Raw genomic sequence first — 23872 nt, 5'->3', positions numbered from 1 at the left:
CACCAATTTAGATCCAAATTTGTAGCATCAAAGATTGTGTTTCCGCTGCTGAGAACCACTCTCACTCCTGTTCTCTGGGAGGTTGGCCTGGGCCGTGCATGGTGCACTGTGAATTCTGGCTGGAGTGGGCATGGCCGTGGAGCGAACCCTTGTACACAGAAATGATCTGTCACTAGGAGTCCCTAAATCAGAGAAATAGCAGGACCGGGAGCCTGGCTGGGACATGGAAGACTCCTCCTTTGACACTTTGGTCAGTGGAACAGGTATTGACATTGGGGCCAGTATTTCTAGAGGGAAGATTGGTAATGACGGATGTATGATTCTAACGTTGCAAATCCGGATAACAAGGGACAACGTTTTCCATTGCATCTTCAGTGAAAATGGAACATTATTATCACAATGGTGTCAGAAGTAGAATCTGTTCTGTTCACACTCATAAGTGTAGACGTCTGACTATACAGCTCTCTAAAATACTGTTGTTAGGATCTCAGTGACATAGTTCGAGTCATTGTACATGGGAGCACCATAGACCACTGGGAGCTGGAGCCACTGTGTGACTCTAATGTTGTGGCTGGAATTTCAGGGAAAAAATGGTGTGGTGCCTCCTCCGGGTACGGAATGCTGTCTTTAGAAGTCCACAGTGTTTGGTTTTTCTATAAGCTATCTATACTAATAAAAAGGTAATACACTAATTAGACCAGGAGACCTTCCAGAGACCTTCCAGACGTCCTTCCCAACAAAGCTGGGGGCTTGGCCCATCTGCAAACTGGCCCAAAACGGCCCTCAGCCCCTCGCCAGGCTGGCCACGCCTCCCAGTGGGGACCCTCACTCTGATGGGGGGCGTGGCCAGCCTGCAAACCACCCCAGCCCCTCACCCAGGCTGGCACTACCCCCAGTGGGGACCCCCACCCTGACAGGGGTGTGGCCGGCCTGCAAACTGCCCCAGGCTGTTTGCCCAGGTTGGACCCCCACCCTGATCTGGGACCCCCTTTAGGGCAGACCGGCCAGCCCCCACCTATGCACTAGGCCTCTACCTATACTAATAAAAGGGTAATACGCTAATTAGACTGGGAGACCTTCCGGGAGAACTTCTGGACATCCTTCTGGACAAAGCCATGGTGGCGGGGCCGAGGCAGAGGCAGTTAGGGGTGATCAGGCCAGGAGGGGAGGGCAGCTGGGGGTGATCAGGCTGGTGGGGGGGGGCAGTTGGGAGTGATCAGGCCAGCAAGGGGGGACAGTTGGGGGTAAGAAGGCCGGCAGGCAGAGTGGTTAGGGGTGATCAGGAAGGCAGGCAGTTGAGCAGTTAGGAGCCAGCGGTCCTGGATTTCAAGAGGGATTGTCCGACTGCAGTTTAAGCCCGATCCCTGAACCAGCAGTCGGACATCCCCTGATGGGTCTCAGATTGGAGAGGGTGCAGGCTGGGCTGAGGGACACCCCCCCATGCACGAATTTTGTGCACCAGGCCACTAGTTTTCATATAAACTATGAATAAAACTGTCTTTAGCCAGGCCAGTGTTGCTCACTGGTTGAGCATTGACCTATGAACCAGGAGGTCATCATTCCATTCCTGGTCAGGGCACATGCCCAGGTTGTGACTTCATCCCCAGTGTGGGGTGTGCAGGAGGTGGTCAATCAATGATTCTCTCTCATCATTGATGTTTCTCTCTCCCTCTCCCTTCCTCTATGAAATCACTAAAAATATATTTTGAAAAACAAACAAAAAACTGTGTATTTAATTTTATTACACGATTACTAAGTAAGCTAAACTGGTTAATGCAGAGACATTAAAAAGGGGGTGGAATTTTTCATCTTGAAAAGAGCAGAACTCTGAGTTGTATGTGTAAGATTTCAAACAATTGCAAAGCCACTCAGAGGATGTGTCTCATAGCCACGTGCCAGTACCTGATGAGCTTTTATGAGAGCGATGTTCTTTCTTCACAGAACGGACCATTATCACGGAGCCACCTTCCCCAATGGACGTCACCGTGGGCGAGAGCATCGTCCTGACTTGCCAGGTGTCCCATGACCCCTCCATGGAGGTCGCATTTGTTTGGTCTTTCAATGGACACATCATAGACTTAAAAAAGGATGCGGCTCATTTTGAAAGGATTGGAGGAGTAAGTTGCTGACAATTCTAAGTGCTTAATAAGTTGACTCAAGCCTTTTCCCTGAATTAACGTCTTTTGTTGTGACTCCCCCAGTATTTATTTGCGCGGTAATCACTGTCTCTTTATGAAGCTGCATCTGTGTGTTTTATTTTGTTTTATGTCTTTCACGGACTTGCTTGCATTCTAGAGACAATTATGACAAAGGACACAGTCACAGGGATCATATGGGAAATGAGTGATACTAGTGTATCTCCTAATTTCACTGCAGCCCTGTATTGGATGTTGATGCAGCTGTGAAATCTTAGGACCTGCTGGGCCTATTTATGTTTTTACCCCCTTTTCCCTTTCTGCCATCAGGGATCTGTGGGAGACTTGATGATAAGGAATATCCAGTTAAGTCACTCAGGGAGATATCTCTGCGCAGTGACAACAGCCCTAGAGAACTTGTCAGCTGTGGCTGAAATCATTGTCAGAGGTGCGTGACATACCTGAGCACACCGTCTTGTCAGTGAGAAATGTTCATCTGTAAATGGCAAGTCCTTAATTAACCACATCATGATAAAGAAGTGAGATAAATAGGAAAGATTCTTAAAAATATATTTTTATTAATTTCAGAGAGGAAGGGAGAGTTGAGAGAAACATCAATAATGAGAGAATCATTGATCAGGTGCCTCCTGCACACCCCCTACTGGGAATTGAGCCCACAACTTGGGCACATGCCTGACAGGGAATTGAACCGTGACCTCCTGGTTCCTAGGTCAACGCTCAACCACTGAGCCACACCAACTGGGTGGAAGTATATGTTTTTTTAATTTTCTAAATCCCAAGACCCCAGGGTCTCGGTGGTATGACAATGGATGTTGCATTGAGTAGGTTTTGCCTGTTCCTAAGGAATGGTCAGACTCGCCCGCACCGTCAGCCCCTTGGACTCGGCAGGTCCTCTATCTATACTAAACTGTCTCGTAGAGCGGGGTCCAAGCCTGAGTTTCCAACTTCTCCCCAAGAGCTGCATTCACTTGAGGGAGCTTTTGAGAGGAGCGGCCCCAAGAGGCTCTCACCGTTTGAGATTAGCTTCTTATCGGATGATATTCCCCCACCCCATGGCTGGCATTTCCTAATCTTCAAAGGAAGCATTTCAAGCTAATCTCTCACTGTGTAAGCTGAATTAATAGGGCTTTATCTAATGTGCTAAAATATATTAGGTTCCATCTTTTATTTTGTAAGTATAACAGAAAAAAAGAAATGATTCCTTATCCCAAATCGACTCATTTCATCATTTCCAATAAGGTCACCATAAAACCTGTGCTTGAAGGCCCCCCAGGTCCCCCCGAGGAGGTGAGAGTGGAACACATTTCCAGCACCACGTCCAAGCTCAGCTGGCAGCCTGGCTCGGACAATAACAGCCCCATCCAGATATTCACCGTCCAGGCACGGACGCCGTTTTCTGTGGGGTGGCAGGCTGTCTCCACGGGTAAGTGCCTTGCGTGTTTTGGATAATTCGGCAAAACCAATGGTGTGTTGTTTGATGGACTGATGGACTGTTTTTACCCAGTGTCCCCTTTTAGTTCCAGAGATTCTCAATGGTCAGACGTACAATGCGACCGTGGTGGGCCTGATTCCCTGGGTGGAGTACGAGTTTCGTGTCCTTGCTGGGAACAGCATAGGGATTGGAGAGCCAAGCAAAGCATCCGAATTGCTGAGAACCAAAGCATCCGGTAAGAAATCAATGGCCTCTCAAGCCCTGGGAGACCCTGGAGGGCACAGTTCTTACAGAAAACACAGCACACCGCACAGCATCCCTGCCCCAACCAGAGGCAGAGAACCAGCCTCACGCTCCCATGGTCATGGGCACAAAGCACATGCATTTTCTCCCAAGGGCGCGTGCGCCCAGTAGGAGATGGTGATGGTGTGGCAGACAGGTCAGCAGAGAGTGTTTCTGAAGCTGCCCTCTCATCTCCGAGACTTTCAGAACCAACAGAGAATATGCAGAATCGTAGATGCAGATGGGTTTCTGCCTGTCTCACGAGAAGCTTGTCCAGCCAAGTTATGCATCTTCACAGATTTGAGGTGCTTCTGTATTCATTTCAGGAAAAAAGATTTTTAAAACATTTCTGCATGTAAAAGTCAAACTCCATTCTGATTACATACCAGAATACTCACACACTCACCACTGTTATCAGTGGCATTTAGGGGGCGAGAAGTTCGAGGCAGCCTTGGTCTGTTCTGTACCCAGTGACTTGTGATTCAAACACAGGGTCATAAAATAGGAATTCATTTAATTATCTAGCATTTAAGAATTTATTTTTAAGTGTTCAAACATCCTGATGTCAACCAAACATAAAAACGACTTTCGTGTGTTTATGAAGAAGAAAGGGGACTAATTAATATCTGGCTGGGAAACGTGTTCCCGGCACAGCTGCATAATCAGGCAGTAAATCACCGTGTCACTCTCCCCATCCGAATGGAACATCGTCTTGCCAATTAGCGGATGATGCATAATAATGTCAGATACATGATGTTACTCGCCTGTTAATTAATCCTGGAGCTGGGGTGCTCATGTCTCCGACACCAGGCTGTCCCCTCCGAAGCTTGGGTCTGAGTAAACATCATTTGTGTTCATTAAGGATGCTGGGCTCCCTCTCAGCTGCCACAGGAGCTCCTGAGAGGTGAGACCCTTGCGCCAACCCCCCAGAGGTAGACGCACATCCCTAACCACGGCCGTGTTTCTCTCCTTGCTTTCAGTCCCCATTGTGGCTCCAACCAACATCCAGGGAGGAGGAGGAAGCCGGTCTGAACTGGTCGTTACCTGGGAGGTAATTTTCTGTCCAGCTGAGTTATTTGGAAGGAAAACGATGTAGCTGGCCAGGAAGAACAGGGAAAAATAAGCTGGGCCCATAAAAACCCTGGGCAGGAAAGACTGCTGATGTAGCAAGGGGCTGGAGACACCTCATTCCTACTACAGGGAGAGGGTGTGACTTAGCGAGCACAGTTTTCTTCCAAATGCAAGGAAAGCGCCCTCGGTGCATGTGGAAGGGCCGGCAGTGTGCTCATCAGCATCTGATGCTGAACGTGGCTATTCACCGTCTGTGAGTTAGACTCAGACAGCAGCGGTTTCCTCTCCTTGCTTTCAACCCTCCAGCCTGTCCCTCCCATACATAGATGGAAGCTTAGCAGGCAGAGTAGCTTGTATTTCATTCTTCTTAAGTATGAATGTATAGGCCCCTTTTGCACTGATTAAAATGCACTCTGGCTTTTTAAAAAAAATATTTATTGATATCAGAGAGGGAGAGGGAGAGGGGGAGGGAGAGGGAGAGGAAGAGAGAGAAGGAGAAGGAGATAGAAGCATCAATGATGAGAGAGACCCATTGATCTGCTGCCTCCTACACGCTCCACAATGGGGATTGAGTCTGCAACCCTGGCATGTTGCCCTGACCAGGAATTGAACCATTGAATGGTGACTTCCTGGTTCATAGGTCGATGCTCAACCACTGAACCATGCCAGTCCGACTGTGTCCTTTCTCTTTAAATGCAAGATTCCACAAACCAAGGCATATAGGCCGGATCTGCTTGCTCCCTGTTTTCATAAATGAATTCCCACCACCGTACCCATTCTTGTCGTGTTACATATGACTGCTTTCACGCTGCTGGGAGAGACCATATGGCCCCTGATGCTTAAAATATTTACTACTTGGCCCTTTACAGAAAAAGTTTGTGGTGAAAATTAAAGTCATTTCCTGTGTATGTTTTTCTTGGGATATCGGATATGCAGAATCTTGCAGGAGCTCCATTCATGGATTCACGAACACAGTTCCCCACTTATATTCATCCTAGCATCACCGAGCCCAACCCTGCTGGTGCCAGGCCTCTAAGGAATGTGTGCATTTAGGAGGAGACACATGTGTTAGTGTGAGCGTCAGAAGGCAGGCATGGAGTGACTCTTTCAGTTCCATGAACACCAGCTTAGTTTAAACAGAGGGGGTACAAACATCCTAATGTTGTGAATTGTCAAAAGGTCTGGGTGCTCGGGCAAGGATGGAACCTCATGTCAGGTCTGAGCTGTGGGTTGAAAAAGAACTTGGGGAGAGAGAGACCTTGTCAGGCCTAACTCACTGCTCCTGTGGGGGAAGTCATACCCCCTGGTTTTTCAAATTCACTCTGAATTCAGCGAGAATCCCCCATTGTGTTCCTGATGACAGCTTGGCTGGTACCCCAGATTGCTGCTCGTGAATGAACATCGAGGTACAATCTCCTGAAATAAACACCCTCCTGTCTCCTCCAGAGCCAAATAATGTGGGGTTTGTGTTTTTTGCTTTGCTTCCAATAACCTAGACATGCTATCTAATTTGGAGGATGTGGTAACTACTAATTCCTTTTTTAACAATATATTTATTCATGTCTTACCCTAATTTATACTTCCTAATACATCCAGGTTTGAGCTGCCAGCGGGGAATATCTCATATAAAACATGACTATAAGCCTGGCTGGCGTGGCTCAGTGGTTGAGCGTTGACCTATGAATCAGGAGGTCACGGTTCGATTCCTGGTCAGGGTACAGCCTGGGTTGCAGGCTCAATCCCTAGTGTGGGGGCGTGCAGGAGGCAGCCGATCAATTATTCTCTCATCATTGATGTTTCTTTCTCTCCCTCTCCCTTCCTCTCTGAAGTCAATAAAAGAAATATAGGCACGTAGCCAGCAGTGTGGCTCCATTGGTTGAGCCTTGTCCCATGAGCATGAGCATCTTTCATTGGAACCATTTCCCCAACTGGCATTCCAAATTGAAGTAGTCTGATTTTTCACTGCTTCATGAACCAGGGTGAATATCTGTGTTTGGTAAACACGGTAAGAGCTCCATAAACTAACTGCAAACACTCAGTGGTGGTCACTTCTGCCCAAGCCCATCCCGGAGGAACTGCAGAGTGGCGGGGAGTTTGGCTACCTGGTCATGCTGCGGCCCGTGGGCTCGGCCACCTGGACCAAGGAGAGAGTCCCGTCCGTGGAGGCATCGAGATTCGTGTACAGAAACGAAAGCGTCACCCCGCTCTCTCCCTTCGAGGTCAAAGTGGGCGTGTACAACAGCGAGGGGGAAGGGGCCCTGAGCACCGTGTCCATCGTCTACTCCGGGGAGGACGGTAAGTGGTGCCCAGCACTGGGTGGTCCTCTGAGGCTCCAGGGATATTTGTTTTTAATATGTTTTTATTGATTTTTAGAGAGGGATGGAGGGAGGGAGAGAGAAACATCCATGATGTTGAACCAGGAATTGAACCATGACCTCCTGGTTCACAGGTCGATGCTCAACCAGTGAGCCACGCAGGCCAGGCCCTGGGTGTATTTTGCGTCCTTGTTCCAATGAACCCCTCGACTAATGATGCTGTGTCTTCCTCCGACGACAGAGCCTCAGCTGGCCCCTCGGGGAACCTCTGCCCAGAGTTTCTCTGCTTCTGAGATGGAGGTTTCGTGGACGGCCATCGCCTGGAACAGAATCACGGGCCGCGTGCTGGGCTACGAGGTGAGCCACTGAGGTCCCCTCTCCTCTGCACACTCCAGGCTCCCAGGGCCAGTCTGCTGCTCCATAACAGCAGTGGGTGCCCAAAGCACTAGGGGGTGGTGGTGTCCGGGGCCATGATCTCTCCATCAGGCACATCAGCCAAGGGTGGCACTTAAAAGGTGATCCGAGGTGACCTCATTTGATTATTCCCACTGTAGTCCTGTGGGTTTCCAGGGAGAGGGAACCTCTAAACCCCCTCCCCATCTTAAACCGTAGAACAATTTCAAGGGGACACCTGCTCTGAGCCAAGAGCCAGGACACGGTTTGAAAAGAAGGTCATCTTGCCCGGCAGGCATGGCTCAGTGGTTGAGTGTCTTACCTATAAACCAGGAGGTTATGGTTCGATTCCCGATTAGGGCACATGCCTGGATTACGGGCTCGATCCCCAGTGTGGGGCATGCAGGAGGCAGCCGATCCATGATTCTCATCATGGATCTATCTCTCTCTCTCTCCCTCTCCCTTCCTCTCTGAAATCAATAAAAATATGAAGAAAGAAAGGTCATCTTGGTGAAGAAGTGAGAAGAAAAATCCTAGATTCTCCTCATTCTCCTCATTTATAGACATCGTTTATGTAGAGTGAGGCAAATCACTTCTTTTGTGTGAACCTTCATTTCTACAGAGAAATGAGACTTATTCCTGGGTGACACAGGTTATTTTGGAGTTAGAATAAAGTGTAATTCTAAACCTCTTTCACCGTGCCTTGCAGTCTTCTTTGTTTTTTCTTTTCACACGAAGCCTCTGATCCAAACATAAAGGCGTACTCCCGGGGCAGATGTCTCGCCCGTCCAGGCCTGGAGTGCCTCACCTGCATGTCAGAGCCCAGCCCCGTTCCCCTCCCTGGGCTCAGTCTAGTCTCCCTTCTCTGGGATCCTCTCATCATGCCTCACATGGTCTTTCTTCTCATCCTCAGAGCACTGATTCCTGTACCACTTCCTGGAAACAGTCCTCGGCTCTACTTTAACACATGCAGGGTGTTCCCCCAAAATGTCTACCCACTTTGAATAATCATAGGGGCAGTGTGTGTACTTCAACTGCATTTTCACACTTCCAGTGCCTTTTGAGGATGAATTTCCTTTGTTCAAAGCTTAGTCTGGCTGAAAAGGAAGAAACATCAATTGAGCTACCAGCTGTTCAAGTGTGCACATGTGTTTTGGGGGACAGCCTCTATATTCTAACCTCTTAACTAGACGGTAAGGGGCCTGAAGGCAGGTCCCACACCTGATTCTCTGTTGTCTTTTTCAATGTGCCTGAAGCTGTGCTAATGCATAGGAAAGGCTCAGTATAAGCTGAATTATTAATTAACCTGTTATTCAAAGAACTCCAGAGGAAATGTGAATAGCAAAGCATCATACCAGAAGTCTCTGATCCATGGTATGAATCCTGTTTGGGTCTGACTTATATATCCTTTATTCAAGCTGATAACCCTTATTTATTTTTTTTAAAAGAGTATAGAAGTTTTAAAAAAATACATATTTTTATTGATTTTAGAGAGGGAGGGAGAGGGAAAGATAGAAACATCAATGATGAGAGAGAATCATTGATTGGCTGCTTCCTGCCTGCCCCCTACTGGGGATCAAGCCTGCAACCCAGGCATGTGCCCTGACTGGGAATTGAACTATGACCTTCTTGTTCATTGGTTGATGCTCAACCACTGAACCTAATGGCCAGTCCAAGTTGATCATCTTTAAATATCTCATGAAATATTTTATTTTGGCAATCTAAAAAAACAAACAAAACAAAAACCCCACAAGTTCTCTATTTTCCATTGTGAATTTGTATTTTTTATTTGTTCCCTATAAAGAGTAGACTGTATTTTGCTGTTATTGTATAACCCATTTAATGAGAGTTATCCTGCCATTTATGCTCTGGTCTGCTGCCTGCTGGTTGCAGGGAAACCATGACCCCTCCCTCTGTTTCCATGACCAGGTCTTATACTGGACGGATGACTCCAGGGAACCCATGATTGGTAAGGTCAGAGTCCATGGAAATGTCACAACCAAGACCATCATGGGGCTGAAGGCCAACACCATCTACTTTGCCTCCGTCAGAGCTTACAACACGGGTGGGACGGGGCCCTCAAGCCCCCCAGTCAACGTCACGACCAAGAAGTCCCGTAAGTATCCCTCACCCTCCAGGCAGCAGCAGCAGCCATGAACAGAACCGCATGCCTTCATTTAGCCTTCCTTCCTCTCCTCCCCCTCATCCTTCACTGATTGCTTTGTTTGGTTGATTGGTGATTGGCTTGTCTGTTAAATCTGGATAATTGTTGAAACTTTCTGGTAACAATCAAAATAAACCATTTTGATATTTTTGGAATTCCAAAGAGGAACTATTCTAAGTATATAGATCAGGGGTGGGGAACTTTTTTTCTACCAAGGGCCATTTGCATATTTATAACATTATTTGTGGGCCATACAAAATTGTCAACTTAAAACTTAGTCTGCTACATTTGGTCAAACATTTCATTAACTTACCCCTAATGCCTTGGCAGGGCCAGACCACATGATTTCACGGGCCTTATATGGCCCGTGGGCTAGAAGTTCCCCATCCCTGATGTAGATGAAATACAGCTGGTGCAGTGCTGAAGGACATGGACTGTGACACCCCCTCCCAGCCTGAGCCTAATACCGGACCTCCCATCCCGGGAATGTTAAGTGTTTATATAACCTTTCAGTTTCAACACCCTACCGTGCACAATGTGGACAGAGTGGAACTGTTCCCTTAGGGTTTTGTGCAGGAGTGAGAGGGAGAAGAAATAGGACGTGTCCAGGACATACTTTCATTAGTGCCTCCTGTCATCTGTTCTTCAGTTGAGTCCTAGAGTGCTCCAGTGGACCCTGCACTGTCAGACCATCTAGGTCTCTCCTTCCAGGACATCTTATCCCTAGCTGACCTGGAAGCCCCTGAGATCCAAAAATTAACTCCTCTGCTTCTTTATGTTAATCATCAGCCACTATCTGCCACAGAGGCAGGACCTACTACATATGAGTCTGGATTTGCACAAATATTTCATAACATGAGGCACAGCAACAGCTAGGGAAAGGTCTGATCAGATACGACTTCAGGAGAATTGCAATATGCAATTTGCAATTCTCTTTTCATGACTGCATAATGTCTTATACTCCTTATCACTGATGAACATAAATTATTTGTTAACAGGATTTTTATGACACATTCTTTAGTCTCTGAGTTCTGATGAAAAAGAGTTACAAATTTCCTGAACTTGGAGTAACATAGTCATGGGCTCTGGGAGTCAGAGTCACGTGGCCATGATATAGCCATGGGCTCTAGGACTCATGATATGGACATGTTTGGGGACTCTTATTCTTCCCATGAAAGTTACAAAATATTGAGCACCTCTGTGTCCCAGACCCTGTGTCAATTTTCTACATCATCTCATTAAATTATTAAAATCAAACAAGGTGCTTGGTATTTCAGCTCCTACATCTGAGAAAACATGTGCTTGGGAAGGTGGTGTTTCGGCCTCTGACCTGCTATGAACATAGGTTCTCTGAAAGTCTCGATCCCACGGACAAAGTGCTGGTTTGCAATCTTCACCTCTAACTATCCGAATAGTCTCTTTCCCTCCACTCTCCCCCATCTTCAGTCCAAACCTCAAACTGCCCTCACATTTTCCTTCCTAAAATGGAACCACACCCCCTTCTCATCCCAAAGTTTCATTGTCTCCTCTACTGTGGAGGACAAAGATGAAGAGAAATACATACAAGATCATCCACGATCCCTCTAGACTTCCTGTCCAGCCCCTTGCTCCTCAGCCCTGGAACAGCAGGCGTGCTGATCTCCAGTTTCACATTCTGATGTCTGAATTCAAGGACTCTCTCATCCTAGTGCCCCTGCCATGCCTCTGAACATCACATGTCTTCTCCTCCCACCAGCGGTCTCCCACAGTTTCCCCTTCAATACAGGTGCATTTTCCTTAGTGCCCACAGTGTTGGCTTATTGTGAGATTGTGCTGGAAAGAGCTGGAAAGGGGCTTCAGAGGGAAAGAAAGTTGGGAGATCTTGGCTCAGCCATGAACTAATTATTTGTTGAAAAGTCTGATACGTTGATAGCGCAGAACCCATCTTTTCATCTGAGAAACAGAGGTGACTGTGCTTTCCTAGAGTTTTCTCTGAGCACTGAAGGACATTATGTGCCCACCGTACCCTGGAGGGTGCCAGGCTGGGAGGCTCAGGGCATGGGAACATGGTGCTGTTTCTTTTTTGGAGGTGATTTTGCTTTCCTGACGTTTCCTAAAGTAGGAAGGCATAGCTACTTTTACCTTTCCTTTTCTCTTTTTTAAAAAAATATATTTTATTGATTTTTTTTACAGAGAGGAAGGGAGAGGGATAGAGAGTTAGAAACATCAATGAGAGAGAAACATTGATCAGCTGCCTCCTGCACACCCCCTACTGGAGATGTGCCCGCAACCAAGGTACATGCCCTTGACCTGAATCGAACTTGGGACCCTTCAGTCCGCAGGCCAACGCTCTATTCGCTGAGCCAAACCGATTAGGGCCCGATTATAAATTTTGATGTGTGTGTGTAACATATGAACATAAGTGCACATGTCTATAGAGTCAGTCTGCAGGCCGACGCTCTATCCACTGAGCCAAACCAGTTAGGGCTCCTTCTCTGTATAAATGTGTTTCAGACATTTCCTTCAAGGGTCACTGAAGGACATCCAAGGTAAAAACGAGCAATGGCTTTAATGAGACATTGAAGACAGCTCTGATTCCAAGTGCTGTCCCTGCATCCAACTTTTCCATCAGAGTTACCTCTGAATAGTGGTGACAGCCCAAATCCTGAATTCTTCACACATCCATACAGTATACAGTCACTGTCTAGGTTCTCAATCAGATATGGGATCATCCATCGTACGTATGTCCACTCACATTTACCAAAACCTCTGCCCCTTCTGATTGGGCTAGCTAAAGAGAAGACACAGACTTGCGGGAAGGGGGGTGGGGTGGGGAGGTTAGGATGATTCCATCAATCATTCAAGAAAATAGTACCTCTCATGAGCCATGCACAGGGCTAGGTGCCTAATGGAGATGAAGACAGGTGAGTTCCCTGCTTCCAGCAATTTCTCTTTTAGTGAGGAGTCAACTTAAGAAAAAAAGGCCATGAAATAGCCATGAATTATGAGAAGCACCATGAAAAGTAAGAGGCTGAGATGTACGTAGGGTGGAATGCTGCATGGGGAAGGCCATGTATTTTCATGAGCAGGGAGCTGGTGAATAACGGGCCCAACACAGAGGGAACACACTAGCTTCTGTTTTCATTGCTGCTGGCAATGAGGACAGCTGGCTCTTTAAGCAAATACCAGTGATGTAATAGCCAGTGTGATAACCCAGTGAAAATGAGGTCTTTCCAAAAACCACTGAGGGGCACTGAAAATACATCGTGATCCACACAGACATCACTTCAATGGAATTTAGATTCACAGCTAAAGAGAGAAAAATACTTCTATCAACTCCCAGGGGAAAAGAAAAAGCAAAAAGCATCGCTCCCACCCCGAAAGAAGAGTGCAGACCCAGTAGCAGAAAGCGTTTGCAAATGACCATTCCATCTGGCCCCTGACCTGGACTGACCACACTCTGAACTGGATTCTTCTGGTTGAAAATATGCACTCAACCCACATTTAGCCATAAAGGGAGCATTAAGCTTTTATTTCATCTTGCACTCATGTTCTCTTTCTCTTCCCCAGAAGTCAACCCCATGCTGTTACTTAGAACTGTAACATAAGAGGTTGTTTTTTGAATCGAGTTCGCAGTGTGAACCCCAGTTGAATGTAAATGCCATCTACAGGAAAATCGATGGGCTGTGGAGGGCCAGCGCCACTTGCTCTGTCATTTGATTAACAGGAAATGACTTGCTCTGTGGAAATTGCCTGCAAATATATATATTTTTTAAAATTAGAGAAGTGGTTGTTTGTTGAGATTACTGTTGACCAACACATGTGAACATCCACAACACGGCTTTCATGTTATCCACATGACCATGGTTGCTTTGTCAAGATAATAGACATTTCAGCTTCATCATAGATATTTGCAATTCAGTTTGATCAGTTATGTAAAACTCATAGGAGAGAGAAGGGTAGAAACATCAATGATGAGAGATAATCATTGATCAGCAGCCTCCTGCACACCCCCTACTGAGGATTGAGTCCACAACCTGGGCATGTGCTCTGACCAGGAATCGAACTGTGACCTCCTGGTTCATAGGTTGACTCTCAATCACTGAGCCATGCTGACTGGGCTGAGATGGACCTCTTTATCCGCCTTTCAGAAGCACAGGAAGAACTCGAGCAGGAGTACTATTATTAGGGGGAAGTCTTGAATGTACTCTAATTATATTTAAGAAGTAAATCATCTGCAAACTTTGAAATTGTATTATTAGGAACAAACCACTTTGAACTCAATTGAGAAACTGATTATGTCATAACACCACAGATAACTGCCTCTCTCAGCACAGAGAACGCACAGATACTGGGTTGTTTAAGATGTACCACTAACCACATGAGGAATGGTCCAGCTCTTATTTCATGTAAGTGAAAACATTTATGAACTAGGAGATTGGAGTCTCATTCCAAAGATGCAAAAACCAGGCCTCTCAGAAGAAACTGAAGACAGACTCAAGTCTGTCTGGCTGCAAAGCCCAGCTCTCTCCCTCCCAGACGGCAGTCCGGGTCATCCAGGCCACTGGCCTCGCATCCTGAGAGCTCACTCCCCATAGAACTGTCCTCACTCTACGTGCACGGATGCCCTGCTCTGCTCTGCTGGGCACAGACACCAGGACAGACTCTGAGGGTCATGCCACAGTCCTGCTGGAGCTGGTGGGAGTCAGTTCTGTCCCTGCCTGGGCTTCCCCAACAGATTCACAGCATTGAAGAGTTTTATCTTAACAAACCACCACATCAAACCCCAGGCACAGCAGATGAAACCCTCAGAATCCATCACTGTGACGTCGAAGGAGGGAATTTATCTTTTCTCTGTATTGATCGTACGATGTTGTTAATGATAGTGCTGTTTTGAAGAACAGAGATAAAAGAAATGTGTCACAGGAGTAAACTAGACATCCAAACTGTGATAGCTTGAGAGAATTCTTATGCTATCTGTTTTATAGCCCAGAAAAGGGTTAGAGAAAGCACGCTGGGGTAAATTGAGGGAGGATATCCACAAGATGATTATCACTGAGACCATGTCCTTCGGAAATAACCATGCTGAGCAGCAGGCACAGAGGGCTGACTACGTGCAGAACCTTCAGCCCTTGGTGGTGACTGGGTGTATGTTGTCCAGGAATGCCCCGGGCCAGTCCATCTTGTGAATCCACATGGACGGCTGTAGGTGTGGCCATGGCAATTAGCCTTGATTACAGGACGGCATGACGAGTGGACTGGCCATGCTGTGTCCCTGTGGATCTGCCCACAGCCCAGAGCATGATTAACGTGACCTGAGAGAATCACACAGGACCCTGAGTAGTTTCCTTCAGCCATCTGATGGCCAGTCCTTTATGCAACATACAGGAAATGTGCTGGGGTTGGTAATGCACTTGAACAAGACACATGCTCTCAATAAGATTAACAAAGCACATCAGCAAGAATAACTACAAGTCAGTGTGATAAACCCTAATAAAATATGAACTCAGCCATGTTGGAGCACAGGGCAAACCTTCATCTCTCTGCTAGGTCTCCGCTGATGTACATACAAGTGGCTGGTGAACACAGGGGGACCCCAGTGGGCTTGGAGAGGCAGGGGGACATATAACACAATGTCGGACACCCGCCACTCCTACAGGTTAAATAGTGGTTGAGTCAAAACTCCAAACGAGATCATTTCCACTTCCACCCGTGTCATAATGAGTTAACTATGACACTTTCAGCCTCACAAATTGAAGTCAGATGCCAAAACCATCCTGCTGGGTGGTTTTATCTCTGCCTCTGCCTCCCAGCTGAGTTATTTTTAGTCTCACCAGCTTTTTAAATCTTAAGAATAATCATGTGGCCTCCAAGCTCTGAGAAGCAGAGTGTTGTCATGGAGAACACTAGCCTGCCATCAGGGGGCGGGGCACTGGTGGGACTCAAGCTGTCATTCGCCGCAGGCTCTTAGATACGTGGCCTCCCGACCTGATGCCAGCTCTCTCGCATGTAACATTTTCCGGGTGGACCAGATCCATTACTTCAGAAGGCCGATTCCAAACCCGTACTTCCCACGCTTCCTCCCAGAAAACAGTGATCCCAGGGAAGTGAACACCACAGGCAGGACTCTGATAGACACCTTTGGGGATGATCATCAGTCTGTAATGACTTTCCTTTCTCTGGGTTCCAGCTCTTTGTATTAAATGGCATCCACCTTTCTCCCTCTGAGCCCAGTCAATGGGCTAAGATAGACGGTGGCCAGTTTACCTTGGCCACCAGCTTTGTCTCAAGAATTCTAGCCTGGACGGTCTCTGACCAGAGGAGGTTTCCAACCTTGGGTGTGGTGGGCACTGCGACTTCTGCGGGAACACTGAGGAGGACAGAGGGTGATCCAGAGCGAGAAGGCCGCAGCGCGCACTGCGCGAGACGCAGAGGGGAACCGCTTGGCCTTTTGACATTCCTTTTGCTGCTCCTGAGGCTGTTCCCATCCTGCCCTGAGTTCTAAGAGAGACCCTGCATCCTTCCCAACTTATTGCTAAGACTTGCTTAAAAGATCTTGGCTTGATTGTGTTACAAAGAGTCCTGGTACAAGATTAAAGAGCTAAAGATGACTAAGAAGGAACCCTCTGTGTTGATATGTGTAAAAGGTTTACAACCTGAATTTGTTTGACATGCACATTGACAGCCAAATGGAACACTAGGTAAAGGAGCCCCGCCCCACCCCCATACAGTTGTATGTGGCAGAGTAAACAAAATCAACAGCAATGATTAATAAATTGATACTTGGACATGGGGCAAGCCATTAAGTTTGTCACAGACATTCCCAATTGACCAGAATTTGAATGGATTTGCTTACTCTAATTAGAATATGTTATTTCAAATGAACTTGAGAACATTTTAGCTCCTGCCATGCTAATCATCCAGCAGTTCCTGTCCCTTTCATGTTGATGGAAGTAACCACAAGCTAATGAATATTCATCTAGATCTTTGGTTATCTTTTTAAAGCTCCTAGCCAACCCCCAGCTAACATTGCGTGGAAACTGACTAACTCCAAATTATGCCTGAACTGGGAGCACGTGAAAACCATGGAAAATGAGTCTGAAGTCCTGGGCTACAAGGTGACTATTTGGTTTTCTCTTTAAGCATGGCAATTAAGTTACTAAAGAACCAGGAATGTCACAGCTAAATAGGAAACAAATTTCATGCATATGGAAATTGAGGGATCTTTCTAAAATAGGTGTTGAAGAAACTTAGAATTGCTGTTGTGAACCTATTCACTGAAAAGTTTTATGTCCTGCCCAGCTGGTGTTGCTCAGTGGTTGAGCACTGACCCATGAACCAGGAGGTTGCGATTCAATTCTTGGTCAGGGCACATGCCCAGGTTGTGTACTCTATCCCCAGTAGGGGGCGTTCAGGAGGCAGCCAATTGATAATACTCTCTCATCATTGATGTTTCTGTCTCTTGATCCCTCTCCCTTCCTCTCTCTGAAATAATATCTATCTATCTACCTGAAAAAGAAAAAGCTGTATATCCTGAGGCCCATAATGTGTCATGGAGCATGAAGAAACAAAACTCTATAGTTTGCAAGAATTTTCTTCAAGTGACTTTCCTTGCCATTAAACAATGAGGGTTTATGTGGGTAGTAAATGTGAGTGAGATGAGAGTGAGGTCAAAGAATATTATTCCAATAGAATTTCTAGAACTGAGGCTGCAGTAGGATGTGATCATTTACCATCGTTAGAGGAATCAAACAAGAGTCCAGTCAGATACCCCGAGCACATCCCTTCCATCCGAGCTAATGGATGTCCTCTGGCAAACGCATCTACTCAGAAATCTGAAATGGGGCCCAGCTAAGCAGTGGCTTCTCACAGCAGGCTTCAAAGATGACAGCCTGGAGCTATTTAATTAATAGAGATAAATCTACTCTCATTCAGACGCATTGGACAAAACAGCAAATCTTTTTCTTAACACTACATTTTCCAAAAAAGGGCATAGATTGGGTACTTCCATCCAAGTAGTACAGAATTTAAAATTTTTTGTTGATTGATTTTGAGAGAGAGAGAGAGAGGGAGAGAGAGAGAGAGAGAGAAACAAAGAGAGAGATGAACATTAATTTTTTGTTCCACTTATTTATGCATTCATTGCTTGGTTCTTGTATGTGCCCTGACCAGGGATCAAACCCACAACCTAGTTGTATCAGGACGATGCTCCAACCAACTGAGCTACCTGGCAAGGGCCAGCATTTATTTATAATGATGTGTCTTTGTGTTCCTTAAGAGTGTCTGAACCTTAGAAAAGTTCATGTCCCTTTAACTTGAGTCACCATTTTATTCAGATTCTGTACCGACAAAACCGACAGAGTAAAACCCATGTTTTGGAGACAAACAACACATCAGCTGAGCTGCTAGTCCCATTCGAAGAGGACTACCTGATTGAGATAAGGACAGTCAGCGACGGTGGGGATGGAAGCAGCAGCGAGGAGATCAGGATTCCAAAAATGTCCAGTGAGTAGTGTCACCATTGATCACTGTTGTAGACTTTGAATCCAGCTGCAGCATGAAATCTCAGCTCTACAAATCATTCCAGTTCTTTGTTTAAATGTTGGGTGAAAAAATAAAAGGTCTGTGTTTCCATTTTAAATTGTGAGCAAGAGGCGATGAGTCAATTTTTCTTTAAATAATCCCTCAGATTTGCAACATGTTTGTATAACACACACAGTATTATGTGTTCTCATTCGGATCACAAAAGAGAAAAACAACTGTGGGTTATTGTGCATGATTCTTCCATTGGACAGAAATCACAACGCTTTTCTGTGGATGTGTGCAGGCTCCTGAGCAGGGAGAGAAAATATGAAATATGTGCACATTCAGCTTTTCCTATACCTGTGGCAGACATCACCAATCAATCACCGCATTTATGTTGGGCTGAGTCACAGACCCTCTCAGTACAGTGTTCTCAGCAGGTAACACCAGGCAGACAGAGCGTGGAACAATGATGTATTCTTTCTGCTGTGGAGGAATCGCTCACCCGTCTGCCTGAAGCTGTGTCTGCCACCACAGGTTGGCCAATCCTCATCTTCGCTGGGGTCAGACTCGACCAATTTGGGCATTTTCATCTGTTCATTTTTGCATTGAAAACAGACATCCTGGAACAAAGCATAGGGCTCTTCCTACAGTGAAACATAATGTAAATGAAACCAGTGTTTGTTGTAAAATACACTATTAGGAGAGAGATGATAGTATGCATTTGGGTCAGGAAGAATGAAGCTAACAAGGACTTTTCCTTATTCTCAGGAGACTGTGTTTTCTTTTTGTTTTCTTCAGGTTTGAGTTCCAGAGGAGTCCCAGTTTGGGAACCCAGCATCCACTTCCTGTCTGTTGTCATGATTTTTTACTGTTTTACTATTCAGCCACTTGAACGATGAATGAATCCATAAATCTTGTGAGGCTTCTGAAGGCAAATCATTCTGTAAATACCCTCTCCAGCCCCATCCCCAGATGCATTCTTAATACAGACTTGTTTGGAAAGGAAAAAAAGTATATTATTAAGAGCTTGTAAATATCTATGGTACAGTAATAAAGCAATTTAAACTCTTTTGAATTTTAAAGTTTGCACATGATTACACACGTTCAGGAGGTGCCAAATTAATCTGTGGACTTCTAACTGCTGTGGCTTTTAAATGACTTATATGCAGAGTATAAATAAGTCCCCTTGATGAGGAAGATAAATAGGAAATAGATTGCAGCTATCAGAGCTAAAATGTACATTTTTTACTTGCTCTTGGCAATTTACTTCAGTATTCAAAGTTTTCACCCTACTTAGAAATAAAATAAGAGGCTGTGCGTATGGTTGGGATGATTTAAAATGTAAGCAATCCAAGGGTGATGTGCTTCGATCTCTGAATCAAGTGGAGACAGGAAATAGTTGAACCCAATAATAAATCCATATACATGATCTTCTCAACACAGTTTTTAGGAGGTTCAGTATTAATCATGGCAGAAGAAGGGCCTTATGGCAAAGAAAAAGAAAAGGGAAGTAAACACCCACCTAAAATATTCTACGAACTCTGGAACACAGTAAGCCATTCTTCAGAGTAAAGTTTAATTTTTCAAACAATTCTGTGTTCTGCCAAGGAAAAGGCTGCATGAACAGATCTTAGGAAATTATTATGAGTCGTTAGCAATGGATGTGGCCTTCATTTTGTACAAGAAATAAATATGGGAACGGCATGATTTAAGCGGGTTTTTGACATTTTGGTCCGGCTGTTTCTTTGTCAATGTTCTGTCCAGCTCTAAAAATAAGCCCTACACTGGCCAAGGCTGAGAAAGAGGTTTTGGGTTGACTCCTTGCTAGGATGGACCTATTTCAGTCTGGAGTCCAGTTTTCGGGGTCGAACAGCATGGAGGACAGGTTACAAGTGGGCTGGGCCATCTGTGAGGCCATCCGCTTCCTTCCTGGAGAGCCTGGAGGAAGGTCCTGCCCTCAGGCTGTTCTGACTCCCAGCCCAGCGGTGTTATGTCCTGGGAGCGAGGGGTGAGACAGGGTCCCAGTAGTGTTGCCTTGATAACATGGTGTGTCCTCTTCATCACGTTGAGAATACGCAAACTCTCCTCACAACCCTCGAATCTTACAATCCTCACAATTGGATTTTCTCATTTTTATTTCTAAGTATTTCAGAGCAGTTCACAGTACACAGCATTGGCAGCAGCAGATGGACAGTGACTTGTCAGAGCTGTGACCTTGTCCTGCCCGAGCTTGACTCACACAGTGCAGACTGACCAGGCTTCTGTGCACACCCTGACAGCTGATGGAGCAAAATGAATAAGCAACACAAATATTGGGGGTACCAGCCGCCTGCCCAAGACATCGGTGTAGATCCGAGGAGCCAGCTATGGCTCACGGTCTAAATGTTTCCTCAACTTGGGGAGAGACAAGGTTTGTGTCCTCCCCCCACCCCAAACTAGAGAGTGAGAGCTGAATTGTCTGAGATTTTTGTTTCTACTGATCAGGTGAATTAAATACAGAGTCATTTGTGTGTACGAGTCCAAAAGCTCAGCCAGTTTTTATCTATCACTCTTCTACATTTTCAAGCGGCTTTCATTCATAATTACTTGAGCATTAAAACTCTATTACTCAATATCCAACATTATTTATACGTTCATCAATCCATACTAAACTGTTCTAAACATAGTTTGGCATTAACAGTAAAGAGCATGCATCTTTCTCAACTGACGTGCAACTCCACTGTTAGGGAGGCCTCTAGCACCTCCGCTAACATCCCCATGTCAGACCCTCAGGACTCAGGGACATAGCGCACACGAGTTTTTATCATGCCCCGCGGAACACAGGAAGTGGTAAACAGAAAGAAATCCTCTCATCTACGAATTAACCTAATGAAATTAGTTACTACACTTTCTTAAGTGCCCAATAGATAATAAAAACTGTCAACCTATGTTTATGTCAAAATCCACAGCAGCTTCAAGGAAAATGACTGGTTCCCCTATTCCTGACGCTAGGTCACTGAAGAATGAAGCCAGGTTGGGAGAATATCCTGTGTAACGTGTATATACTCCTCCGTATTTAGGAAGGTTTCTAGGGAGCCTTTCATTGACCGAGTCCATTCCTTATTCTCTCTCTCTCTCTCTCTCTCTCTCTCTCTCTCTCTCCTCCCCTACCCCCACTGTCTATACTCCATTTTGGGATGTCCACTTCTATACGTTCCCCATATGCACACCTGTGATAAAGTTTTCAATGTTCAATGAAAAAATGAGAAAAATTCGGATAGGGGGGTAAGGTTTAAATAATAAATAATTTATGAAATATGTGGTGGATTATGACTTTCTTCTGCTTTTTGTGGTAAAATGTCCACTCTTTGATGACACAGAGTTGACAATAAATACTAGTTCACTTCCTGAGTTCAGTTTTAACAGAGTTGGTTCCTTTATATCAGGGATCCTCAAACTATGGCCAGCGGGCCACATGGAAATACAAATATTGTATTTGTTCCTGTTTTGTTTTTTTACTTCAAAATAAGATATGTGCAGTGTGCATAGGAATTTGTTCATAGTGTTTTTATTTAAACTATAGTCCGGCCCTCCAACAGTCTGAGGGACAGTGAACTGGCCCCCTGTTTAAAAAGTTTGAGGACCCCTGCTTTATATGAATCAATTTAATGCTTTTGAAATCAGGAGGATGACTTACTGTACAATCTGGTTAATTAAACCTTAGAAGGTACTTATTCTTATTTACAATTTATCTTCTGAGAGAGTCAAAAGTCTGAATTTCACTGCTGTTTAGTTTTTTATATCTCATTACCATCAAATTAATGAGTTTGGCTCTAAGTTTCCTAAGTGCAGTTTGTCAAGATCTTACGTGGATTGTGTGAATAGCAGCATCTGAGTTGACAGAATCAGTGTTTACACGCATCAATACAACCACAGCTCCAGGAAATCCCATCTACCTTTTATAACAAGCTAGCAATGAAATTAAGATAACAATGAGAAAAGAATATCAAAGTCGTGAATTTTTTATTACCTTAAAATTTGGAGATTATTTGCCTTCTACTTTTTCTATTAAATGTGTGTTCTTTCATAAAATTATGTATAGTAGCTATTAGGCTTGCTTTCATGTCTTTATAGCAAAATAATTTTCATAAAAAAGCAAATTGGTTTTCCCCATTATTTTTAATATTCCTGCTCTTGCCAGTGCTTGCTGCAGTCCTGGGTAGAAAATATGATGCTTAAAACACATGTTTTGCTTTTTGAACTGATTTATTTGGCCAACTGGTGGGACAATTTGTTTTTCCTTCGTGTCCTCAGTTAAATAAGTATTTTTCTTTTATAAACCTGACTAAAATAATAAGCTAAACTAATCTCCGGATTTTGGTGAAATGATATGTTCTTGAAAGTAATCTGAAGAGTAATATGGAAAGCAGTCATTTTTAAGAAAACAGCAGAAATACTAAATCATTCTCCTATTTTCAAAAACATCTACCACCACCTTGTTATTTATACCTTAGAAGAAGCTTGTCTGGTCCAGTGTGAGATCAGGGGAGAAGTGATCACAGCTCAGTGGGAAAGAAAATAGATGCCACATCCTATACTGAGCCATTCCCCAGCCCCACAGACCAGGGAGTGCGCCGGGCCCAGGTCCTCGCACACTTGACGCTCATTCCTGGAACAGAACTCAGTCCTGCGTAGGGACCTACTCTTGGATGGTAATTAATGAATGTTTGTAAATCACTTTGTACATGAAAAGCGTTTCATAAGTTCAATACTTTTTATGATGACGACTTTTTCCCAGAAGCGTATTGACTTTTCACAATGCTACTTTGAAAAGCGTGCATTAGTGATCAGAGCCAGAGACCATGCCAGGAGGAAAACAGTAATTAGACAGTTTAAAAGGTAATGATTTTGAGATACTGAAGTCTGAGGTAAATTCATAACAGCCTGCGTGGACTAAACAACATTAATTCAAACATGAGTAAACCCACATCACTTCATCAACTAGACGGAGGCTGAGTTTCCGGCTTGTGAGGTAAATGTCATAGCAACAGAATTTCTTCCTCAAACGATATTTACGCATAACAAATCTCAAGTATTCTCCAGGGCTTCTGATAGCAACAATAATGAATGTAGGCAACTTTTATTACCTTTAAGTGTGCAGTTATAAAATCCCCCATACCAGCTTTGAGCAGATTAATGTAAGCCTATTTTTGTTGACAGCAAAGCAGGATTGAATATATTACAGGCCTTCTAAATCAGATCGTCCTCCTTATCTGCTTAAAAGTAAAAGTGTTGTCATCCTAAATATCTGTTACATTTAGATTCGCAAACGCATAGGGAGCTATTCACATCCTTCTAAGTTCTTAAGAGAGTCCAGCTTTCAGACGTTTGGAAAGAGACACTTCCACGCAAGGACAGGGCTCGTGTTATTTTGAGCAAGGCTAGGAATCACTATTTCAAGTCAGAGGCTTGCTGAAGAGTGAGTTTAAACTGCAGACAATTTGAAGAACCTGCCACCTATGGCCACCACCAGACAGGAGAGCAACGCCCATGGCCCCAGGAAGCCCAGGGATCA

General features: G+C 45.0%; 1 protein-coding gene across 1 annotated transcript in view; it reads left to right on the top strand.

Annotated features, from left to right (window-relative positions):
- Positions 1 to 20483, top strand: part of CNTN6 (contactin 6) — a 157284-nt gene extending 136801 nt beyond the window's left edge. Inside the window, 12 exon segments of the mRNA XM_070391434.1 lie at positions 1942 to 2117; positions 2466 to 2583; positions 3421 to 3579; positions 3674 to 3823; positions 4851 to 4921; positions 7002 to 7236; positions 7498 to 7613; positions 9579 to 9765; positions 16798 to 16910; positions 18129 to 18297; positions 19117 to 19177; positions 19179 to 20483. Of these exon segments, the coding sequence (XP_070247535.1) occupies positions 1942 to 2117; positions 2466 to 2583; positions 3421 to 3579; positions 3674 to 3823; positions 4851 to 4921; positions 7002 to 7236; positions 7498 to 7613; positions 9579 to 9765; positions 16798 to 16910; positions 18129 to 18297; positions 19117 to 19177; positions 19179 to 19221 (1598 nt within the window). The 3' untranslated portion in view covers positions 19222 to 20483.
- The last annotated feature ends 3389 nt before the right edge of the window (positions 20484 to 23872 follow it).

Source organism: Myotis yumanensis, unplaced genomic scaffold, assembly GCF_028538775.1.
Source record: "Myotis yumanensis isolate MYYU_CA2020_CCGP unplaced genomic scaffold, mMyoYum1.0.hap1 SCAF_14, whole genome shotgun sequence".
In the NCBI taxonomy this organism is placed as follows: domain Eukaryota; kingdom Metazoa; phylum Chordata; class Mammalia; order Chiroptera; family Vespertilionidae; genus Myotis; species Myotis yumanensis.
This window is presented reverse-complemented; position numbering and strand designations above follow the sequence as displayed.